This window comes from Camarhynchus parvulus, chromosome 8, assembly GCF_901933205.1.
Source record: "Camarhynchus parvulus chromosome 8, STF_HiC, whole genome shotgun sequence".
In the NCBI taxonomy this organism is placed as follows: domain Eukaryota; kingdom Metazoa; phylum Chordata; class Aves; order Passeriformes; family Thraupidae; genus Camarhynchus; species Camarhynchus parvulus.
Window position 1 is genome coordinate 20,689,634 of NC_044578.1, and position 23,998 is coordinate 20,713,631.

The 23,998-nt window shown below is 37.5% G+C and overlaps 2 protein-coding genes across 3 annotated transcripts in view; one reads left to right on the forward strand and one right to left on the reverse strand.

Annotated features, from left to right (window-relative positions):
- Positions 1-22,223, forward strand: STXBP3 (syntaxin binding protein 3). The gene is made up of 19 exons (XM_030953023.1): positions 1-154; positions 2,955-3,004; positions 3,745-3,826; positions 5,230-5,306; positions 5,949-6,027; positions 7,418-7,518; positions 9,376-9,530; positions 10,404-10,494; positions 11,415-11,539; positions 12,957-13,061; positions 13,563-13,620; positions 13,834-13,899; positions 14,320-14,400; positions 15,031-15,169; positions 15,752-15,858; positions 16,203-16,301; positions 17,178-17,263; positions 18,859-19,007; positions 21,010-22,223. The coding sequence occupies exons 1-19, from the start codon at positions 112-114 to the stop codon at positions 21,099-21,101; spliced, it is 1,785 nt and encodes a 594-aa protein (XP_030808883.1). The 5' UTR covers positions 1-111; the 3' UTR covers positions 21,102-22,223.
- The window catches only part of AKNAD1 (AKNA domain containing 1), a 12,636-nt gene continuing 10,702 nt past the window's right edge, over positions 22,065-23,998 (reverse strand). For both annotated transcript variants that reach the window (XM_030953020.1, XM_030953019.1), the window contains one exon: positions 22,065-23,996. In XM_030953020.1, coding sequence (XP_030808880.1) covers positions 23,877-23,996 — 120 coding nt within the window. In that variant the 3' untranslated portion in view covers positions 22,065-23,876. The remainder of the gene's footprint in view (positions 23,997-23,998) is intronic.

A 23,998-nucleotide genomic window follows, 5' to 3' on the forward strand; every position in this document is an offset into this window, starting at 1 on the left:
GGCTGACCCCGGCCGGCAGGAGCCGCCCCGCCCGGGATCGGGCTGCGCCGTCCGCCGCCGCCCTTGAAGAGGGAGGGGAAGGCAGCGCTGCCAGGCGGGGTTGGCAGCAAGATGGCGCCGGCGGTGCGGGGGCTGAAGAGCTTCGTGTGGCAGAGTGAGTGACTGTGGGGCTCCTTCCGCGGCCCCGCGGCCAGAGCGCCCTGGGGCCGTTCGGTGGGCGCGGGCCGGCCGGGAGCCTCCGCCGAGGCGCCGGCGCCGCGTAGCTCCGTGTGTGGGGTCGGGTGTGCCCGCCAAGGTGAGGTCCGGGGCCGCTCCCGACGCGGCCGGAGCCGCGCTGCGTGTCAGAGCTGAGGCGGCCGAGCGGGGTTGGAGTTGGGGTTGGAGTTGGGGTCGGGCCCGGGCCCGCGCCCGGGTGGCTCTGTGGGCAGCCGGTGTCCGGCGGAGGCCGTGGGTGGCCGCTGCTGCCGGCTCTTACAGGCGGTGACTCGGTGCGCTGCCGGGAGGTGGCTGCTCCGGCTTGCGGCGGTGCCGCGGGTGTCCGCAGTGACAGCGCTGCAAAGAGACTCTTGTGCCTTTTCCGAGATAAGGGTGAGCTCTGTAGGCTACAGCCCGCCTGACGGGCCCTTGAAGAGCCTAAACCTAAGTCAGCTCTTCAAGCACTTCTCTATTACCTCCGAACTGCTGCTTTTGGAGAGTGCTCCGGCCCCAGAAGGGGCTCCACTCTCTCTCTCTTTGTGTTTGGCTTCACAGTTTCTGGTAGAAAAAGTTGAAGGTGTTCCCAGGTAGGCTTATAAGTGAACTGCAGATTTTTATCTCCGTGTTTTGGAGCCGGTTCTGCTGGTGTTTGTTACAGAAAATGAAGTCGTAACTGCTCCTTTCCTTGCTGGAGTAGAAAGGCTGATAGTACTGCAGGTGGTGTGAGACCTTTGAGGAAAGGGCATAGGCAGCCACCTCATCCTGAGCTTAATTGTACTGAGGTTGTGACTCCATGAGCTGCTCAGCCAGCCCGGCGACTGTCGCTGAAGTGGGAAGGTCCTGCTGCCGTCTTGTTTTCGTTTTTCTCCTCTGCTTCCACCTGAAAGCTGTTTGTTTGTGTCACTAGAAGTGAAAAGCAGATTGTCCCTCTGGAGTTCAGTCCTAATTGCTGGCTCCTGTACCCTGCTTGATACCTTTGTTTCAAACGCAACCCTTAGAAATCCCCACTTTTGCTGCTTTGCTTATCCTGCTGTCTTGCTTTTCGTGCCCGTGACTGTGAGGCCAATGTTTTGTCCTGAGATATTTTATAGAAGTCTTGGACCTTAAAAGGGAGTAATTTGATCAAAGCATAAGTGTGTCATTAAGGGCCATAAAGACGTTTGAAAATTATGTTGCCAGTGTGAGGAACAAAGATTAGAGTGACAGTGAAGCAGTGTGAATAATAAAACATTTATGTTAAAAGCTTAGTTAAGAAGAATTTCTGAAATGAATGCTTTTGTTAGTCATCTAGTTTCTCTTGTCTTTCCAAAACTACAACAACAATGAAAATTGATGCACTAAGTTTTAGACATTGTCTGGCACTTTTTAAATGGGTAATTGAAGGTCATAAACTGCTGCTTCCTAATGTTTCAGCAAAACATTAGGGGGTTTTTATTAAGGCTGATTTGACTGGAAATAGTGATGCTGATGCTTTATGTAGCAGCTTGTATCCATGTGTGTCTCTGTAAATAGGCATAGAAGTTACACCCGTGGTGTGTGGAATTGAAGCACAAGGGCATGGAAAAGTTAATTTACACAAGTTTGTCCTCAGTTAAGCTCACAGTTGTGAGGACAGAGAAAGCTATCTGTATTTAGGAGACAGTAGTTCCTGTGGATAAAATAATGAAATACAGAGAGCTGTTGTATATAGTTAATCTCTAAATGAAGTCCTTTCAATAAGGAATTCTTTTAATTTTTTGTCACAACTTTAAATTGTTTTGTAGACTTGTATAAGGAGTTCTAGCATAGCCATAGAATAATTTTTGTAAATGATTCAGCATTTTAGCAATTTTGTTTTTTGTAGCACTTGTTTAACAGTCCCTTCTTCAGGAAGTGTGTTGTAAATGGGTCATTAATTTTGCCAAGGTGTGGTTTGCTTCTTTTTTTTCCACACAGGAATCTGGCAGCCTGCTGTTCTGTCAGTCTTGTGTATAGTTCTTTCCTAGATTGTGAAGTAAAGGTAGAAGAAAAAAAGCCTTTGTAAACTAATTAAATGCATTCAGAGAAGACAAAATCTGAAAAGGTAGTTAGGGTGTATGGTTGGTATAAAATATGTGAGAAGAAAATGAAAGCCTGGACAAAAATGGAGCACTGACCTGAGTTTGGTTTTTTTGTGTCCAGAATGCTTGCAGGAGAAAAATGATTTTGAGAGCCTGTAAACCAATGTAGGTCTCATTGGGTGAAGACCAATTTGGGTGAAGCAGCTGCAGGTTGAGGGCAAAATCAGTAACAGTTGGAATAGTGCAGGGGCACTTTCATATTATTATGGGAGAAAACTGACTTCTATTTTTTAATAGCAGAAATGAGGTTCAAGACAACTGAAGTATCCATTTGTATGTTCTGGTGTCTTTTATAGGCAAATATTGTAGAAAAAATAGAATATTTGAGATTTTGCACAAGGTTGTTGGGCACTCAGTTTATTGAAAGGAATTCTGTGTAATGCTAAAGACTAATTAACTGGCAAGAGTGTTGTCAGAAAGTATGAATGTTAATAAAATTTTCATGTGGTTAAAAATTTGTTATTACACCTGTGTACAGTCCTAGAAACAGGCAGGGACAGTTTGTGGTGAAGAATTCTGTGCAAGTATTTATCAGTATGTGGTTTTTTTTTAATTTTTCTTTTTAGGGCTCTGAACGTATGACTCTAAATGGGTGAATTATTTTTTTCTTTCTTAGTAACAATTTGCTTCCTCTGACTGGTAAACTGTTTCTTCTTACAGAGCTGAAATCAGCAGTATTTGATGACTTCACCAAAGAGGAAGAATGGAAGGTACAATTTTGTTAAAATTTTTATAAGAATTCTGTCACCACCTGAACAAGACATCTGTATAGCTGAGTAGAGAACAAATACATAAAATGAATGTCTGGCATTTTCTCTCAAGATTGTTTTCTGTCCAAGTAATAGACTTTGCTTTTGGGAACTCAGATCTCTGTATAATACATATTGAAAAATCTAGAGGCTACTACAGGAAGAACAAATGGCTAATAGTCTCTTTTTTTTTAATTAGAAGTGAAGAAAAATTAGAAACTGTTTGTGTTTCTCTTCACTTTCCTTTTGAAATACTTGTACTCTATTAATTTCAAAAATTACACTGTACTGCAGTACATGTGGAGCAGGATTCAACAGTATGATGCCTGTAGAGCTGCTTAAGCTATAACAGAGTTTTAAAGTAAATACAGGTATATTTGAGGAGGGCATGGAGTAAATTAGCAGGAATTCAAAAGACTTGTGTCCAAGTGAAACTTTCAAAGTACTGCCTAGTATGAGTAGGGGAACAAAGCTCATATTTAAGATTGAGCTTGTCTTTGGAAATCCTGTGCATTAGGAGCTGCCTTCTGAAATTAATTTCCCCCTGCAATGTTGGTGTTTGCAGGTAATGAAAAAATAGAGAAATAAAATAGTTTTAGCTTCAAACTTTTATGGCAAGTTGTTGAGGAAATTACATGGATTTAATATAGCTGTTTGGTGTATCTAAATACTTCTGTGTGTTTTTTAAAAAATATGTTTAGGTAATGCTCTTAGATGATTACACTACTAAATTACTGTCACTGTGCTGCAAAATGACTGATCTACTGGCAGAGGGTGTCACAGGTAAGCATAATTCTTATTGATACACCAATGGCAATATCCTGGTAAGAAAAAGGGAAAGACTGAAATTGATGAAATTGGTAGTACCCTTGGAAGAAATGGTCTTTATTTGGTTGATGAAGACAAGTAGTTATGGGATATTAAAACAGTAGACTTTTAGGCTTCTACAGTAATTAGTCAATTGTGATTTTTTTTTTTTTAGTGAAAAAAACCAAATGTTTCTCTGCCTGAAAGCTCAGATCCCCCTTTGATTTTTTCCCCTCAAGATTGCTCTAAGCGTTTTTTTTTTTGTTTGTTTGATTGGGGGTTTTTGGTGTTTTTTGTGCTTTTACATTTTGTTTTGTTTGGTTGTTGTGGTGGTTTTTGGTTTGGGGTTTTTGGTGGTTTTTTTGTGAGGTGGGAATGGGTTTGTTTGATGGTGCCTATTTTTGAAATTGAAATAAATTCCCGAGATGTAAATGAACTAGTTTTAATTAGCTTTAGGTGTAGATTTTCAGAAATGCTTGTGTAAGAAGGCATTGTTTAGACTTGATTACTTATTCCACAATACGATTTTTATTCCAGTTATTCAGCATAATGTGATTATTCTGAAAATATAATAGTAGAGCTGTATCAGTTTTGCTTTTTGGTGTGTGTTTTAACTCATAAGTGCTACTTATCCTTTGTGAGAAACTTTTGGTGGGCATGTATCCTTTTCATCAGGAAGAAACCTTTTATTTTTAGTGAGCACACTACTGAAAGGAACCTGTCTTTCCACATCCACATGTCTGACATTACTTATCATCCTTGTTCCTCCCCCACAAAATTTCTGAGCCACAAGAATATCTCTGCATTCTCAAGCTAGTGTATTGTAAAATTATACAGTAATGACTTTATTAAACAGAGGAAAACAAGAGATGAGTGAAGCTGGTTTGCTGAAAAATGTCTTAATTTGTGCCTGCAATTATGTTGCAACAGAGTAATTGCCCAGGACATAGGCAAACAAAGGACAGAAAAGGCTGTAGTCCAAAATGGTGCCCTGCATAGTTTCTCTGTCCCTCTCCTTCACTGTGCTGGGAAAAGAGCTCTCTTGCCAAGAGAGTTCCTTCTGGGCCCCGTAGCTGTAGTATGTTTGCATTGCCATTCTGTTATAGAGGTGTAGAATACCTAGGAAGAATTTAGTCCTACAACTTTAGTTGTCACTAGACTGAGAGTTGAGAAAGCCTTGTGATAACCTTCTGTATATAAAATAACAAAGAAATAAATCAAGACTCTTGGCAGAAGGTACGTCCTTACCTCTAATTTTGTGGACAACTTGATTGCAGTTACTTTATTTTTATCAACTCTATATTAAAATATGTGCAGTGTTTTCCTTAAAGATGCATAATATTCCTAATTATAAACATGTAATATTTCTTACTTTATAGTGGTGGAAAATGTATATAAAACCCGTGAGCCTGTCCCACACATGAAGGCAATATATTTAATAACTCCCACCAAAAAGGTTAGTATTTTAAAGTGTTGCAAGATCTTTCAGACTAAAAAAAACCCTTATTGTAAAATGTTTATTTATTGTGTATAGCTATGCAGTACTTTACCTCTGCATTTTCTGTGATACTCCTCTGTGTGATGCCTAATTTCCCAAGATGAAAAGGCAAAGTAATGGCACCATGAAATGTGTTGCAAACGCGTACCTTGTGGTCAGTGTAGGCACTGTATCATTGCTTAGCAATTGTAACCTCACTGAAAGACATGTTGTATCACATAATGATGCAGTACATTGAAAATACAATTCAAAATAATGGCTCTAATAAGAGATTCCTGTTACTTCCTAAAAGTTCTTGAGACAATAAATCTCAGCTCTGTTGCAGCTGGAAAATTATGCAAATACTGTGATGTGTGTGCTTCCTGAAATGAGCTTGGTGCATGACTGACCATCTGTAATTGCTGTTATTCTTCATCTGGAATTAAAAATCTTAAACTTCAGTGTTTTCTTATATGTTGAAATGCAGTATTCCTAAGTGGGACTTGGTAATAGAGCAGGAGGAGAAGAGGGAGAAGCTTTGTCTGGTATGTGTAGAAAGGCAAAACACTGGTATGATGTTGTTTTTTATTTTTATTTCCTTATTTTTCTTGTCTCCCTAAGTCTGTAGATGGACTGATTGATGACTTCATCAATAAATCATCCAGCAGATACAAAGCAGCATACGTGTATTTTACTGACTGTAAGTAAGCTTTTGGGCTGTAGTTTGCTAACTTTATATGGGTAAATAAGTAAGCTGCTCACTTCTCTTGTCTGTAGCTGAGTAAATGAAAAATTTTGGCCCTGTTTCTTGCTAGAAGGTTTGAGACTCAAATCATTAAGTCATTAGGCATATATCTGTGTTACCAGGCTGTGGTCACCATGCTGTGTGGCCATAGTAATTTCTTTCACAATTACCAAACAGTCTTGATTGTTCTCCACCTCTGCTTTTAATTTAGGTAATGTAGTTTTATTTTTAAGTATTCCAGTCTCCTCCTGTGTTGGAATGTGGAGGAAGACAATTCCAGTCAAACTATGTATCTCTACATAAACAAAACAGTACCAAAAACATAACTGCATGAGAACTTTGTGCAAGGGCTGTGTTAGTAATTGGTTGCTGCAGGTAGTTCCTTGAGAGCTGTGAGCCAGCTTTTCCCCTTCCCTGAAAGAAGGGCCCTACTTAGCCCTTGCATGCATGACATTAATTGTGCAGCAGAGACAATTACTGGGGGCAGGGTTCATGTGGTTGCACATGGCCCTGCAGTCAGTCAGCGTGACTAAAATGGCTCTAAAGAGGGGGAAACAAAAAACCCAAATGTGCTGCTGAAGGCAGAGACCGAGGCGTGCCTGTCTTTGTGGACTGTGTATCTGCTACTGGATGTTCCCAAAGCAGTATTAAATTATTATCCAAATTCTTGGTTTCTTGTTTAATTTCATGCTGAAGCAGCAGTTGTTGTTCTGAAAAAGTACTGCTATCTTGCTGTATGCTCCTTGGTTTCAAGTGGGCGAGCTTTCAGTTTGAATACTTGCCAAAACTTTTCCTGTTGAGAGGAATAGCTCCTGAGTTAGAGAAATAACTCTGTCACTTCCAAGTTTGTGTAGTATTCATGTCATCTATTCCTTAAATTCAGTTTCTAGACTGGGATCCAATGTAGCCTGGAAGTGTGGTGGAACACCTTAGAGAACTAATTAAATTCCATATATCTGTGTTTTGCTCTTAGATAGCTACATGTGATTTATTTTTGTAGCTTGGGAAATGCTTTTTTCTCTCCTACATGACAAGAAATAGCAGAAACCTTTACTTTGATAAGATCAACATCCTTCACAGTTGGAGACTGCAAATGAGTGTTCAACAATGTTTTGCTTGCAAAAAGCCAGTATAAATTGAGCAGTGGTGCTTCTCAAAAAAGATCTCATAAACAAAATATTGATTATATAATCTATTTCACTGTAGGAAGAGTAGACTTTTTTTTTTATGGTTAATTTGGTCTTAATTTAGAATTATCTGCTCTGAATACTGTATGCTTATAAGTGAGCTGACAGCTGGAATAGTACAAATTATTTGTACTTAGAGTCTGTTTTTTTTCTCCTAGTTTGTCCTGACAGCCTCTTCAATAAAATTAAGGCTTCATGTGCAAAATCAATAAAGAAATGCAAGGAGATCAACATTTCATTCTTCCCTTATGAATCTCAGGTAAGTTTAATTCTTAACCTTAACAGTAGTCTGGAGGATTATTTTCAAGTGCTGCTGACCTTTTAGAAAACAATGAAATGGAATGTAGCTTTTGATTGACAAACTCTGTGAGATATTTTCATTTGGGCACATTTCCAGTGCTTGCTTATGCTTCTCAGATGAAAACAAATGCTCTTGTACTCAAAGTTTTACTCTTTGCACTTGACCTCTTTGCAAGACTTGGTGTCAGTTGCAATAGGGAGGTTAAAGAAGGAATCTGTTCCCTAAGAGCAGACAAGTATTCTGGCTGGTTTTTGGTAAGAGTTTGTAACTGCTGATACTGAGGTTTTACTTTGATAGTTTGGGTAGGTTGGTGCATAGGAGTAAAGTAGGACTTGGTGAAAGTCAGGAAAGGAGAACAAATGGACTAAGAGAACTGAAGGGAGTGGAACAAAAACTTCTACAACTTGATAGTCTTTTCAGTGAGAGGAGAGCATGGAAATCATGTTTTCTCAATTAAAGATCTGTACTAACAGTGGAAACCAATGGGTGTTTTCCATGTGCAGCCACACAGTGGGTATTGTGTTGAAAAGTAATTTGTTGCTCATGCCTTTCATCAGACACAGAGGGCACACTGATGCTCACTAAGCCAGTGAAGCCTCCATGCTCTGCCCAGTTCTGGGAGCTGGAGAACTAACCAGAACTAACCACAAATGTTTCCCATGTCAAACGTTATCAACCTATCAAGGGGACAACTCTTAGGTGTACCAAGTGGCAGTTGAATATAGGAGGGATTGCTGCTAGCCCTGTCTCACTGTGGTGCAGTTTCCTGGTTTGAAGATGCATTCCTTTTTATTATAAAGGGTTCTTTATTATTTTGGTTGAGAATCCATCAGGGCATGAACATGGTGCCCTGTTTGTTTGCTTTCCAGTGAGGTTGATGTTGACAAGTTTTGTTTCAAGATGGTTTTGGGAGCCCTGCCAAAGCTGCTTTTCTGTATCAAATAAAGCCTATGAAAATGTTGTGGTCCTGGTTCTCTGGAGGACTCGCCATGAAAGCAGAAATCAAGACTACTTTTCTGTAGTTGAAAATAAGCAGCACTAAGGCTGGGCAGCACTCTTCTTGTTTTTACTGGAGTTTTGTATTCTCAGTATCTGGGGTTGTGAGAACCTTTCCAGTCCTTAGCAGAGGAGCAATGTTAACTGGTCTGCCTGCTTCCTGGGATGCTAGGAGTAAACAATCAGGCTGAGCTCTGGGCAAAGTCCAGGTGATTATCTACTGGAGTGAAGCAAACGCTTTTATCTAGATGGCTCTGTAGTTACAGAGTCCATCTGAAGCTAGAGGAAATCCATTTTCTGACAATGGGATTGTACCCATGTTTGCATTCCATTTACAAAAGTGTTGAAAAAGCCTTTCATCTCTGTAGTACTAAGCTGCTTTAATCAAGATTTAACGTGTTTAAGGAATTTCAACTATTCAAGGTAAATTCTTCATATTTAAAGCAGATACAATATGGAAATTTTGATTTTAAACCAATTTAACCTTGATGCTTTCTATGATCATTCTGATATTGCATTGTATGGCTCTGTACAAGGCACTGACAGGTGTTTAGTTCCTTCCTTCCATCTGTCCTTCCTTCCTTCCATAGTTTGAAAAATAGAGTAATTTACATAGGAGAGTAACAGGGAAAAAGTCTGAGAACAAGAAGATGAGCTCAGCAGGGATAGAGGAATGAAGTGTGGGTTTGTTTGGGTTTTTTTCTTAAGTGTCCTATGTATGACTTTTTCTTGCAGTTTTAAATTATTAGCAGACTTTTTACCAGGTGTTCTGGCAATCTGCAAATTAGGCCCTGTTTTTCTTGCTTGTGCTTTCCGTAGGTGTTTACTCTTAACATCCCAGATGCCTTCTACCGCTGCTACAGTCCCACTCTGGAAAAGACAAAGGATAAAGATGCTGTACTGCAAGTCATGGCTGAACAAATTGTTACCTTGTGTGCCACACTAGATGAGAATCCAGGGGTACGATATAAAAGGTGGGGCAAAATTAGTGTTTTATAGTGATTGCTTTCACTTCTAGGGCCCACCACATTATTTGGTCGTAGCTCGAGGCTGCAGCATAGTTTGATTTCTGGTTTTTCCCCTTGTGGTTGTAGATTAATTGTTTTTAATCCACAAGTCTGAAATATGGAATGATAGGAATTTGTGAAGTGTAGGTAGAGCAGTGTTTTTCTGTGTACATGCATGTAACAGTACTTGCTATACCCTGTCTTGTTCTGAATGCTTTGTTTCATGTCTGGTCAGTGGGGTGACACTGATATTCTGCATTCTTGTATGCCACATGCATAATCCTGTAACAGAACTGCTGCTGTTCAGCCATTTGTAGCTCTGCTTGGCACCAAGGAACTCAGAAATTGCTGTGGCACATGCGATCAGGATTTCTTGTAGTAGAGATATTGAGAAGAATGCCTCTTTTGAACTTTGAAAGGGATTTACTATCTTTGAAGTCCAAGTAGGCTTCTGAAATTGTATTCAAGGACTGCATTCTGTGGTGTAATGTGGTGTCTTGTTCTCTGCAAAGGTAACAAACAGTTGCTTGATTTTTTTTTCCCCATTCTTTCTCTTTTTCTTTCTTGTTTCCAACCTCTGAGTGAAACTTTAGGTGCTGGGCCATGTTCCAGCTAATGCCAGTCTTTTGGCTGAAGCTGTTTCTGCTGTGTAAAATACCTGAAGCATTCAAAGAGTGAAGTCATAATGTAAAAGTCAAAATATATTGGCAATACTTAGAACAGAGTTCAGAAACACGTGAAAGCAGAGGATCAATCTCAGAGTTTTCTGTTTTAAAGGTAGCATTTTAGTGTTCTGATGAAGAAATCTAAGTTATTTTTGCATGCTTCCTTTTTTCCCAGTGGACCATCTGATAGAGCCAGCAAACTTGCACAGCTTGTTGAAAAAAGTCTTGAAAACTACTACAAAACAGATGAGAGAAGCCAAATAAAGGTAGACAGTGAACTAAAATGTTTATTTTTTAAACTTTTTTTGTATGTCTGGGGAAAAAATCTTTGAAATATTCTTCAACAATTAAGTTCTAGAGATATAGATATTATTTAATAATAAAGGCAGCTAGTTGCCATTTAGTTTTTTTTGTGTATGAAAGCCATGTAGAGGTAATACTGTTGGATTAAAGCTGTATTTGTGTGATCAAACTGATTTTATTTGAAAAATTAGCCCTGTGGTAAGGTAGGGGGATGCTACAAACCTGAAGACCAGTGGATAAATGTTGTTTTAATATCACCTTCTATAAGGCCATATGTAGAAGGGGCTTACTCCAGAATTTAAGTGTTTTCCCTGACGGGACTTATTGTCTACAAAGATACAGCTATTCATGTAAATAATGATTTTAATTTGTCACTAAAAATTAGGGCTGCTGCTTAAACATAAAACCATGGGGTAAACCATTCTGATTTTGACTCTGCACTTTGCTACAGAAATAAATATTCCTGCTGCTACTGCCACTTCACTAAATCCCAAAATGAAACTTTCAGTTGAATGTTTGGAGGTCTTTTCCTGTATTGCAGCACTATCTGATCTGCAATACAAACAATGACGTTATCTATTAAATCTCTAGGCAGCATTTTGGGGGTTTTGTTTGTTTCTCTTTTATCTTTTTTGTTCACTAGACTAATAAAATTCATATTTCTGAGTGTATTGCAGTGGGCTAAGACCATTGCCTTAAACTTAGTGTTTAAAACCATTGTATATAATTCAAATGTTCAAACAAACACTTGGACCGTAATGCAGTGCTTTTCAGTTATTTTTCTAAAAATATCTGCAGTGCTGTGACTTAATGCAAACAGATTTAACATGCATTAACTTTCTCCTGTATGTCTTAACTTTGTGTTTGTTTGATGGCTTTCTAGGCTAAAACCCACTCCCAACTAATAATAATTGATCGTGGTTTTGACCCAGTATCAACTGTACTCCATGAGCTCACCTTCCAGGCAATGGCCTATGATCTGCTACCCATTGAAAATGATACTTACAAGCAAGTACTTAAAAAAAAACCTAAATAGTTTATTCTTGATTATAAAATCCCTGAAATTGTTTAGCTCAATTGCACCATGGCAATATTAGCTACTTATATTGCATAATGGTTGCTTCACTTATTGTTAGTCTTTCCTCCTGTATTTGTAACTTCATCATTTTTTTGACTTCCTCCCTTAGTTGATGTTAGGTAGGATCTAATTGGCATTTTTGTTAAGTTTTGAGTCCACCAAATTGCATTTTTTAAGAACTAAGAATCTTGTACTACTCTTGAAGTAAAGCTTTGGGAGTGCACATTGAGATTCCCTAGATTTTCTTCCATATTCTCAATTTTTTTGGCATAACAAGACAAGCAATACCACTAACTGAATACTGAGAAAAAGCTAGGTTATTTCTCAGGTATGTTCACTTTTATAGCTCCAGTAATTTAATTTGTGTAGTTGTTAAAATTTACATGTTTAATTGTAAATACACATTTAAATCAGTCATGTTCACTTTATAAGCACTGTTTGGAGTAGTGTAATGTTAATTTGCATAAGTTATGTGCTTTGCTGTCTGATTGTTCTGACAGCAATGATTTTGGTAGGACTTTGCTTTCTGATGACCCACTTCAGGAAAAGAGACCTGATGGCCTCATTGTGTAGCCAAGCAAAGAGGAATGTGTATCTTCAGTCAGAAGCACTGAGTGAAGATTTTAATAGAAAGTGTAGGCTCTGAGTCTGGGTTTGATTGCTGGGTATGAAAATGTAGCAGAATGTTTTCTAGGTAGTCATGATCTGACTTTCATCATTAATCTTGTAATTTTTTTCATTCTTTTGCTTTCTGGCAATCTGCACTGTGTGAGTTTCTGTAAATGTGAAAATATTATGTGGCATGATTGTGTTCTTGTTTTAAATTTATTGCTGTTTATAGTCATGTAATAGCTGCTCTGTTATGCTGTACAACAGTTTCTTTTGTATGTGAAGTGCTTTGTCCTGCTTAGCATTTTGTTGGTTAATGTAACTTCATTTTCCTTTAGTTAAAGTCTTATAGTACAGAAAGAAAGCTGCACTTGGCAATTGCAGTGTGTATTACTTTGTGCCATTTGCATTTGAAATCAAAACTGAAGAGAAATTGAGGTGCATGTAAATGTGTGTTTAAAACTCTAGTTACTGTTGGTTTAAAAGAATGTCCAGAAGCTCTTGCCCCAAAGAATCTTTCTAAAATTTATCTGCTGCCTCTATGTTAAAATATGTAATCTGTAAAATCCTGTAAATTATATTTTCTCAGGCACTGGCTTGGCTTATAAATTAAAATCTTTGTCTATTACTGCTGTTACAATTTATGTTGATTAGACTGTTACAAATAGTACTGTAATAAGTGATGAGAATTGGGGGAAACCCAAACCCCAAATAATTGTCTGAATTTTCTCTTGGAAGATACAAAACAGAAGGCTCTGGTGGGAAGGAAAAGGAGGCAATTTTGGAGGAAGATGATGACCTGTGGGTGAAGATGCGGCACAAGCATATTGCAGATGTGCTAGAGTATGTGCATGAATAACAAAGCCAACTGTTGGTTTCTGTGAGGGGGAGGGTGTTAGAGCTGTTCAGTGGCAATAATGCAGTAATGAGCATGATTTGCAAGACAAATTGGATTCAGTTAAGTCATCAATGCCAGGAAAAAATTGTGCTTTAAAAATACAGTATGTACCCAAGTATGCAGTTATACTAATGCTACTTGCAGTTCTTGAGGTAAATGGAAATCAAGTCATTTCCTGGCAAGTGTTTTCAAATATTTTAAATCTGAAGGGATTATTTTGCATACAGTGCTACCAAGCTGCTGCATCAAATGATAGTATGAAGATATTGCAAATAGAATGTTTAATATTTCCTTTGTAAAAAATCACTCTTTTCTCTGAAGGTAGACCTGTATTTCAGGCTTTTACTTTCATTCAGAAATTCTTGTTGCACAGTTCTTTCAAGATTTAAGAAAAGATTTAAGCACTCATGTGCTGTTGCCTTTCATTATTTTCTTATTTTCTTCAGGGAAATACCAAAACTTTTGAAAGATGCTTCATCAAAAACAAAAGCAGCAGAAGGAAAAGTAAGTTGTTTAAGTTGAGATATTGTTTTTCCTGGTAATTTAGGTATTTTCAGCTGATCAGATCCATGTAACTCATGGATCTACTAGAGAAATTAAGAATTTTCTCAGCTGGAATTTTCAGGGGTTGTGAGGGAAGCAAGCTGCAACAGGAAGGGAAATAAGCACGTCATTTACTGGGGGAACAGAATTTCAACTTGTGTCATTTCTTTCCAGTTATCCATATCTGCTCTGTCCCAGTTAATGAAGAAGATGCCACTCTATCGTAAAGAGATCAGTAAGGTAAGGAGTCTCTTGTAATCACAACTTCACAGTAAATAATCCAGTCCACTTGACTTTGTTTTGTTGAAATGTAGTTTTAGTCTGTCATTTTCCTGTACTGTGCTATATAGCTCTTCTCCAAATTAATGTTTTCACCTACTGTAAAATTTAGCAAAGAAAACTTGTTTCCATGTGTTTCATTCTACCATGTAAAAGAATGAAATAATTTGTGTGCTTTGAGGATTGAAGATATCATAATAGTTTAGTGTTTTACAAAGTATTATGGCGGTCAGACTCTAAATGAAGGGGAAAACACAGAAAATGTGTGATGGTACTGAAGGATTGACTCTTGTAATCAGTAAAAATGATGGATATGCTAGGAAAAAATTCAAGCTATGACAGCTTGTGATTTTCTTTTTGTTTTTTCTTTCTGTCTTATAGCAAGTTGTTCATCTTAGCATAGCAGAAGATTGCATGAGCAAGTTCAAATCTAACATAGAAAGGCTCTGTAAAACTGAACAGGTATGTTTAAAAAAGCCACAAACCAAAGAGCAACTTTGCAAGTATTGCAAGTACCACTTTTTTTGTTTGCAGGAATAGAAGCTTGTTTTAACTGACTTAGCTGCTATGTCTCTTACCTTTCTTTTGTGATCAGTTTTTGAGGTGGTAGTATTAAAACTAAGTGTAATATAAAGGCTCTTAATCTCCCAATAAGGAGGTGTTCCTAAGAGTTTTGGAGGTTTTTTTGGTCTTGAAATCTGGCTAATTTGTATAAGGACCACCTTTGTTTTCAGGGCTCAAAATTCCTATGAGGTTGCTTTAATATGTTGTGCAGAGGGAAGCCCTTTTTAAATGTCCGGGAAAAGCCCCTTTTAGGGTGATGCATTACATTGTGACTATAATTTACATTTTTAAGAATTCTAGATGTCATATTTTGAAAAGTTTAAGAGTGTTATGTAGTGTTACTATAATGCTGTAACTATTGAAATCAATGTCAGACTTGTCATACTGAGTTTAAATTGATGCAGCTTGATTGTTTCCTGAAACCTGTGGTTTCATAAAAATGCGTTTCAAAACACAAAGAACAACACTGATTTAAATTACTTCAATGATTTTAATCATGGTGTCTGTTTTTATTTTTTATTAATCTAGGACTTGGCTCTTGGAACTGATGCAGAAGGTGAAAAAGTAAAAGACTCTATGAGGGTCCTCCTTCCAGTTCTGCTCAACAAAAGTTATGACAGCTATGACAAAATCAGAGCTATTCTCCTGTATATCTTTAGCACAAATGGTATGACAAGTTGCCTCATTTTTTTCCTCAGTGCTATGAGCTTGAACTCAAGTTTTAGGATAGGTTAACTAAAACCACTGTACTAAGTCCCTGCATTGGAGTTGATGGCTGGATTTGAAAGAAATCCTATCCATCCTCTGTATTTTCTCTCAGATTAGCAGCAAAGATACTACTGGCAAGGAGTTAAGAGATGTAATTCAAGTGTAGATTCACACAGTGTTTTAATACCATTCTTATCCTTCCATTATAGTTTGTTCTCTTATTTTCACATGGTATTGAAGCTGTTAAAGGGGGAGTTCCATATCTGTGGTGACCTGAAAATAAGTCAGTAGGGAAAAATTTCTTGTAGAGAAGGAGCAAATTGGCAGAATGCTGGTTTGAGGAATCTCTGACAGTACTGAGTTTTGGTCTCAAGAATGGACCATTAAAAAAATTTATCTAAAATATAGTATTATGTTAAACTTAGACTGGTCACACAGAACAAACAAAAAAGTTCTATACTAAATAATAGCCCAGAATGTGTGAGACAAAAGTGGTCTTACAGTAACTTGGTAATTGTTGTCTCTTTTCCATATATTGAAGGAACTACCCAGGAGAACTTGGACAAGCTGATCCAGAATGTACACATAGAAAGTGATAGTGATATGATAAGAAATTGGAAATACCTTGATGTTCCTGTTATCTCTTCAGTAAGAATGTATTTATTTATTTTGTGATTTAAGTGGTAAATCCTTTGAAAATTGTTTATGTTAGTTGTTTAAAGTAAGATACCCATAATGTTCCCTCTGCAATTATCAGCTGGTGGCTTGAGCTAGTTGATTTTGGAAACTCCCAACTTACTCAGTTCCTTCGCTCTGAAGTTAGTATTTCTAATGTATCCTGAATTCTAGAGGTATTAATTATTGTTCTTTATAGTTTTTATAATTTCTTTAAAATCTCATACTTATCCCCCCCTCCTTCTGCTGCTTACTGCTAATAAGTTTCAAAAATCCAAACAGTAAATAATACAACCATATTTTGAAAATCTTTTCAGTTTGTTGCTCAGCAGCATAAATACGTAAGAAGGGACCGTTCTAAAGAAGAAACCTTTCAGCTTTCTAGGTGGACTCCTGTTATCAAAGATGTTATGGAGGTAAATTTCACCAACTAATTCATTCATGGGTGCAGTGCAGAAATTTACTCAAGTGAGCTGTTGTACTCTATCTTTTGAATTCCACAGTATTTTGAGTTAATTTTGTTACATACATCTGGTGGGCAACGTGATCACTTCTAGTCTGTCTGTAATATAGAACAGTATACTGCTGTTAGTAATACTCCTTATTAGAGGTCATTTTAAAGGTGATGCGAATGAAAGTGAAAGCAAGAAGTCTTTTAGAACAGCTTGTTCTGGGTTTGATAGTGTTTGGTATAATTTAGAGATCTGTATCTTCTTGGTTTTAACTTCAATGGGTCTTTAAACTACAATTCCAATCTAAACTATAATGTGGTAGAGCCTGGAAGGTATTACTTGCCAGAAGTGTAATTTCATTCTTCTCAAACCTCTTCCTAAGCATTAGTCAGTGACTGATGTCACACAGGATACTGGAGTGTTAGTCTGATCCAGTGCTGTCATTCATAAATTCTTGATGGCTTTCTCATGTTCATTTATATTTTTAGAGGACTCTGACTTCTCTCATACATTGCTATGTAGAAATTAAATAATTAAGGTTTTTACAGATGAAAAGCTGCTAGTGAAATCTGAACAGTTAAATCAGTATATGTTTATTTAAAAAAGCATGTATACTCACAATTCCTTGTTATACACAAAACACCTATAATACATTTTAGCATTATGTGGTCTAGCATTTTGTTACATAGGAGCATTATTCATGAGATGCTACTTGCAATTATTTGTTGGGCTGCATGTATTGGCATGAAATGCCAGTTAGATATCCTTTCTGAAAGCTGAAACTTGGTGGAGTTAAGGTCTGTATGCCTGTTTAAAGTGTGTCTTTATTTTGCACTTCAGGATGCTATAGAAAACAAATTAGATTCAAAAGAATGGCCTTATTGTTCCCGCTGTCCTCCCACCTGGAATGGTTCAGGAGCAGTAAGGTAAATGGTTTCATTTCCTGAAGCACAGCCTACCCAGATCTCAGTATTTGTGTCATTTGCTTTCTAAAGCCTTGCAGAGGTGTGCTTACTGAACAGTGGAATAACGCATGTAAGGTCATGTTAATGTGGTAAGCCTATATTTTTATTTAATCTAAAACATACTCAACTTGGTTGTTATTTTAATAATTCTTAGTAATGTATAGCTTTTTGTTTGTAGTATCTCCCTTTTCCTTCAAGGTTAGAAATAACATCTCATATTCCCAGAATGAGAAGTTTAAACCATTGAGTGTGAAGTAGTTTCAGGAATAAATGTTCAGTACTGTGACTTAGGTAAAAAGAATGTTTTACTTATGGAAGTTATCTCTGCTATGTTAGTGGTGGTGACATTATTGGGGTTAATTACCTCAGGTAATTAATTTAATCTTCTATCGGCTCTCTCGTTAGGAAATATGGGCCTGTTAGGCATTTGACCCCTGTTGCCAGGGAGTGGTTTAGGCAAGTCCAGGACAGTTGGAGATCTTGAAATTAATTCTCTGCTAATGAATATGAAATGTATACTTGCATATTTAATGATTATCACTGAGAGGTGATTTTTGGAATTTCTTTTTTTTAGCTCACCTGTATTGTTCCTTCTTTCTCTTTTAAATTCCACTAGCTCTTGAACCTCATGACCAATACAGGCCAATTTGAGAGCTTTATCACTTTTTATAGTGTTATTTAAAAGGGGAGACAAATGAATCAAGACTCCCAAGAGTGTTTCTATCACAGGAATGCTAACTAGGAGTGTTCTCTCTCAGGAATGCTCACTGCACTAATCAGATGCTGGAATTCAGAGAGAGAAACATTAAATATATCCTAAATGTGGAAGATACATTGGAATTGGAATTTGTACCTTTGTAAATAAAAAACAAAGAGTATAGATACACAGCCTTAGGAGAATAGGTTTTTTACATCCACTTCTAATTAAACTATTTGTGGTGTATCCTTCTGTTCCTGGATTTGCACTAGGATCAGTGCCAGGCAATACTAGAGCAAGTCCCTGCACATTGGAACTTGATCTCTGTCTTACAGGCTGGTGAAATGTGGGAATCTTGAAGGCACTCTAGCAGGGAGATCAGGACTGCAGATGACTTAACCTGTGTATTAGATTCTAAGCACTTCAGGCTGCTTATGTTTTTCCTAGGTATCTGAATCTAATTTGATAACAGACAAATGTTTTCTTTAGAGATTCTGTTCGTGTTCAGAGATAGAAAAACCTAAGACTCCAGCATTTTCAAATGAGCTTCTCATGAAAAATGCCACTGGAATTGGGAGCATGCAGTTAAGCTGCTTGGCAGGAGCTCTTGGCATGTTAGCTGTGTGTGCAACAAGGTTTTTGTTTTGTATTTATTTTCTCCCAGTGATACCTAAACAGTTAGAGTAATGTGATAATTTACAAAATTTAATAAAAACAATTTATCTAAATACTTTTGCTGAAATTATAATCAAGCCATGAGCTGAATGACAGAAATTGCTACTGCTTATTTACTGTATAATTTTAACCAAAAATTAATCAGGCAAGCTGTGTAGGTGTAATGTCATGAACTCTTTTGCAGTGCACGCCAGAAGCCCCGAGCGAGTCAGAGGGAGGAGCGCAGGAGCAGCGCCAGGCTGATTGTGTTTGTCATTGGCGGTGTCACCTACTCGGAGACGCGCTGTGCCTACCAGGTGTCCGAGACCTACAGGTCCTGTGAGGTTGTCATTGGTAAGCTTGCCATGGGAAAGGATGGGGTGTGTGCTGTACTGCATGTGGGTCTGGAAAATGCAAGAATCATTTTGCTTAGATGCCCTCTCTTGGTTCACCACACTAATACCATAGCCAGTGTATTTCTTAAAACTATGCACTTAAAAGGATCTTTGTAGGTTATCCCAAGTGTTTGATGTTTGGAGGGATTTTTTTGCCACAAGACATTAAGGACAAAACAGTTATGCCCTACAGAAGAATTATGTCAGAGACATGTCAGTGTACAGCCAACAGGATTTCAAGAGACCTCTATTTCTTTGCATTGCGGTTACCTCACAGACTTTTGCATCTGCCTGTGCTTTACCTTCAGTGGTACTTGCTACTCTAATTGCTTTTGGAAGTAGGAAAGCTGACAGACTAGTGCAAAATTGCTCACTTTGGAAGGAAGATAAGTATTAAAAAACCCCAACAATCCTTATCAGAATTCCACCCAAAAAACTAAACAAATAAACTCCAAACCCCCTTTTCAGTGTAGTTCAGTTGACTTAGCAATATTTTCTAGTTTCTGTTGTGGCTACTTGGAAGCTTTGCAGAAACCACACAATGATTAACTGCTTGGGTCCTGCAAACTCCCTCTCCTTTAGATTTGGCAATTGACAGCTGGTGTAGTAATCTCTCAGCACTTTGGAGGTAGTAAATGCTTGTTCCATCAGCTGCTGTGCTTCAAATGAATTTTAAATAGCATTATAGGAAATAATTAGGTGCTAAAACTTGTACATATGTATAATATATAGGAACAGAGCTCCTAGATACAGAACCTTACCATAGACCTCTGTCCATCTGCAGGGCTGGCTGATGGCTGGGTGCAGGGTCATCTAAAGCATTCTCAATTACTTGAGAGGTCTACATCTGGCATTTAAATTTAGTCTTGAGATTCAGATTGAACCTATCTACCATGATTTTAAATAAATACTCTTCCCTAAAACAATGCCAACCTTGATTCTGAAATCTAGAGTCTGTTACCTCAAAATATTCAGGGGTATTGTAGGTGTGTTTGTGTGTGGTTGGTTTTGGTTTAGTTTATTTTTTATTTGCTGGTTTCATTGGTGGTGGTTGAGATAGGTTTAATGCTGGTTCTAGTTCTGAGTAGTAATGGAAAGACCAGGACAACAGGAATGTAGTTTAACCAGATTATTTCTTCATCTGAAACTTGTTTACAATACCATGTTTAGTGCAGGTGACTCTTTACTGGGGTATCTGGCACTCACCACAGCACCATCTTCCCTTTTGTTTAGAGATTATTCTTGTGGTTTTGTTTGTAATCCTGATTTCTGAGGGAAGGTGATAGTTGCCAAATTTCCACATGGACTACTGAAAAATTAATATTTGTCTGTGTTCCTGATTCAGAACTCCAGGAATATTAGCCCATTCAGAGTGTCACTACTTGTTGCCTTCAGAACTGCAGGGTGACTCTTAGTGGCAGAAGTTATAATCACTCTCTGTGAGAATAAGAGAGGAAGTTGTGCATTGAAGAATAAGAAGGATTTTCGTTGCTGGTCAAGACTTGAATTTTGTTTTTCAAGGAAATGTTAGTCAGTAAAAGCCAATTTTCTCTAACTGGTATTTCTGTGGAACACTAATGTTTGTGATAATCTTGAATCCAGATACTTTACTGATTCTAGGGTAAAGCCTCTCATTAACTCACCCTTTCACAGAAAGGCAGGTTTCTTGCAGGCTAGGACAAGTGCCCAGGTTCAGTCCTGTCTTTCAAACAGGGCAGAGCAGGACCTGGAACTTGTGTTCAGAGTCCTGATCTGGATGTCTGAGTGCGGGAAGAGGGACATTGCCCACGTAATGGTGACACTTACGTGATGGTGCTTTACGTGAAAACACTTTGAATTGTTGCACTTGTCAGTTCTCCAGGCGCAGTAAAAAACACTGGCATGTAACTGATGGTTTAAAGAGGGAATGTCTGAAAGTCAGAATTTGACTGATACAGTTCATACTTATGTTCTTTTGTCAGGTTCTACGCATATTTGGACACCTAGAAAACTACTAGAGGAAGTGAAGAGCCTTAGTAAACCCAAGGATATGGTCTGCATTAAGGATGAATAGATATGGTGATGTTTGTGGTGCATTAAAAACACAAACAGTATGTACATATTCTAATGGAACTGACTTTTCCAAATACTGCACTTCAATACTACATGTTTCCTAATGGAGGTCATGTTATAATTTAAATTTGCTGCTTTTGGGGGAGTAGAAGGCAGAGAGATGAAAAGATAAACACGTGTGTTTCTTAGGTTCTGTTTAGTATTACACTGCAAGTACTTTTTCGCAAGGGCATGTTTGTTCCTAACTAATTATGCTAAAAAGTATTGTAATTATATATAAACTGGAATTGTCTTTGAGAACTGTGAAAACTTTCTATAATGGCATTTATTTCTAAAGATGACTGAATTAAAAAGGGCCTAGGCTCTTGGGTAGGGACTTCAAGAGAAAACTTGTAAATATGGGTTTATGGTAAAAATGTTTAATACAAGTTCAGTGTCATGAAGTGTAATGTTTTCTGTAAAAAAAACGTGCTGAAAATTCTTTAAATATGTGTAATTGTGAAAAATCTAAAGGCTTTTTGGATGGTGCTGGGTAAAGTAGATTGTTAATCACAGAATTATTAAGCAGTTCCAATCACAGTAAACAACTTTGGAGAAATGCTGTCAACTGTGCACTGAAGTACACTTTATATTTAAGTATATACAGAAATTATTACTGAAGCTTTTTTAAAATTTAATTTCTTAGCAAATTCCTTATGATTGTCTACATAGTCTGTCTGTTTCAGAAGTTGAATTGCCTGTGATACAGAAATTCCAAAACGAAACATGTCTCTCTGAGGAAGTGGAAGCATGGGGAAAGGACAGGACAAAAAGGGAAGCAGCTCAGTCTTTCAATGGGTTTGGTAACTTGAAAAAGAAAAGCACAAAGCACACAAGATGACAAAACCTGATGCACTCAAAAGAACTGACTTTTAAAAAATTGTGTTACATACTAAGAAAGAAATACTTAAATTTGCATTGAAGAGAATAAAAAAATCAAATTGTATGAATTCTGTAATACTGGTAATGTTTAGATCTCTTTTTTAAAATTACTTAATTAAAATTACCGAAATATTAACGGGATGTTGTATTTATGTGCCTTGAAATGTTAGTTTGTTGTATGTAGAGTCCAAGAGAAATGTTATAATGCAAAAAGAACAGCTTACTCGTGTCCTTTTGTTTTCCCAATAATGAGTATTTATTCTTTTTTGTGATTTTGGGTTTTTTCCCTTTATTTTTGCTCTCAGGTTAACCAGTACTTTAAGAAGACATATTTGTTAGATGAGTTAATCACAGAATTATTCAGAGTTAATTAAAAGGTGGAAAAAGGTCAAGTTCTCAGAGAGGAATGAAAGGGGAGGACATGACATAATGATTCTAAAATGTTGTGGGACATGTGATGTGATGAGAATAAGTGGCTGTAGCTTTCAAATGCTTTCAAATTTGGAATTGAATCTACACTGAATTTTTTTTCAATAGGACTACAGACCAACACTTTTAAATCAACTGGTTCATCAAATGGAATGGGGACATTCCAAACACTAAACTAAATAAAGCAAAACCAGGGATAATAAGGAGAGGCAAATGAAGTTCTAAGGATATACAGTAAGGCTAAGGAGGAATAGAGCTGAATGGTATTGTTGGCTGTGAAGGGTGGAAGGAGCCCTGAAAAAAGCCAATGACTCAGGCTAGTGAGCAAGTGGCACATGGCAGTGAGTTTAGCAATCACTGCTTGTATGAACAGACTCTGGATTATTTCTGTGTCCTCCACTGATGAAATTGCTCAGGTTTGCCTGAAAATAGCTGTCCTTTTTAAGGAATGTACTGGCATTTCTAATTTGGTTTTCATCAGTCCTTATGTCCTTTGGCTTCAGTGAGTAGCAGCCCTGATAAAACAAGGCTATTAACTGCTTGCCTTTAATCACTGCAGTTAAATGGATGTTAGAAGGAAAATAATAGATGACTTTTCTTAGCTCACTGAATTTCTACAGTATTTTAAAAATTTCCAACCTACTTACCATCAGCTAAAATGTCAAAGCCAGATATATCTGACAAATTAAGAACATCAAATTGAAGGAACCAATTTAATTGTTACAAATACTTAAACAACAAATGGTGTAATTCAGTCATTGCAACATACAAGGATGTTTCTTAAAAACAAACAATTCTCAATGTAGGGCACTCTAAAACCAAAATAATTCCAAATGTTGACTGTGACTCGGTATGTTAACATGATGATTGCGTCTAGATGTCTCAGGTACAGAGACTGTTTTCTCTTGGTGTGATTAAGAAGCCGCCGTTGAAGTGTGAGAAGAAATGGTATGTAGTAATGACTGAGATTTATTCTCACACTTGGGAGTGGAGGGAAATCCAAGTCAGAAAGTTAATTTTGCTTGTTTAAGCCAATTTTTATGAAGCTGTCTTAAGTGAATCCTTACAGAAGGTATCTGAACACAGTAATGGCATTACCCAACCTACTAAAGACTTTCAGTAGAATTAATAATTCGTTTTACAGTTCTAAAAACAAATTATTGTTTTTATTAATACACTCAATATAGAAATATTCCACATTTACACTTGGTAAACATGGAATACCTTTACAAGGGTACCGTTTACAAAGGTATTACATGTGTAAACGTGGAATACCTTTGTGCTCTGGTTTGGTTTAGTACCAATAGGTACAGAACAGCTGACAAAGCTAGCTGACTCTTTCATGTTTGTGTTCATCATTTGATTTTTGCAGAAATACTAACACTTCCAGTATGAACCAGCAGAATACAGCATTTGAACTAGGTAATTAAAACTGTTTTCTCTTAACTTTAGCTAGATCTTCTGAAACTGCTTGTACCATTCGCTCTGTAGCTTTCTTCAGACAGTTTGCTGTCTCTATGGCATGATCCAGAGTAGAACTTAAAACCT

Bases quoted from the DNA above. Each gene is read 5' to 3' on its own strand.
- STXBP3 (XM_030953023.1), top strand. From the start codon at position 112: ATGGCGCCGGCGGTGCGGGGGCTGAAGAGCTTCGTGTGGCAGA. The intron at 5,307-5,948 runs GTTAGTATTTTA...TGTCTCCCTAAG, and splicing joins TAATAACTCCCACCAAAAAG to TCTGTAGATGGACTGATTGA. The intron at 14,401-15,030 runs GTATGTTTAAAA...TTATTAATCTAG, and splicing joins GGCTCTGTAAAACTGAACAG to GACTTGGCTCTTGGAACTGA.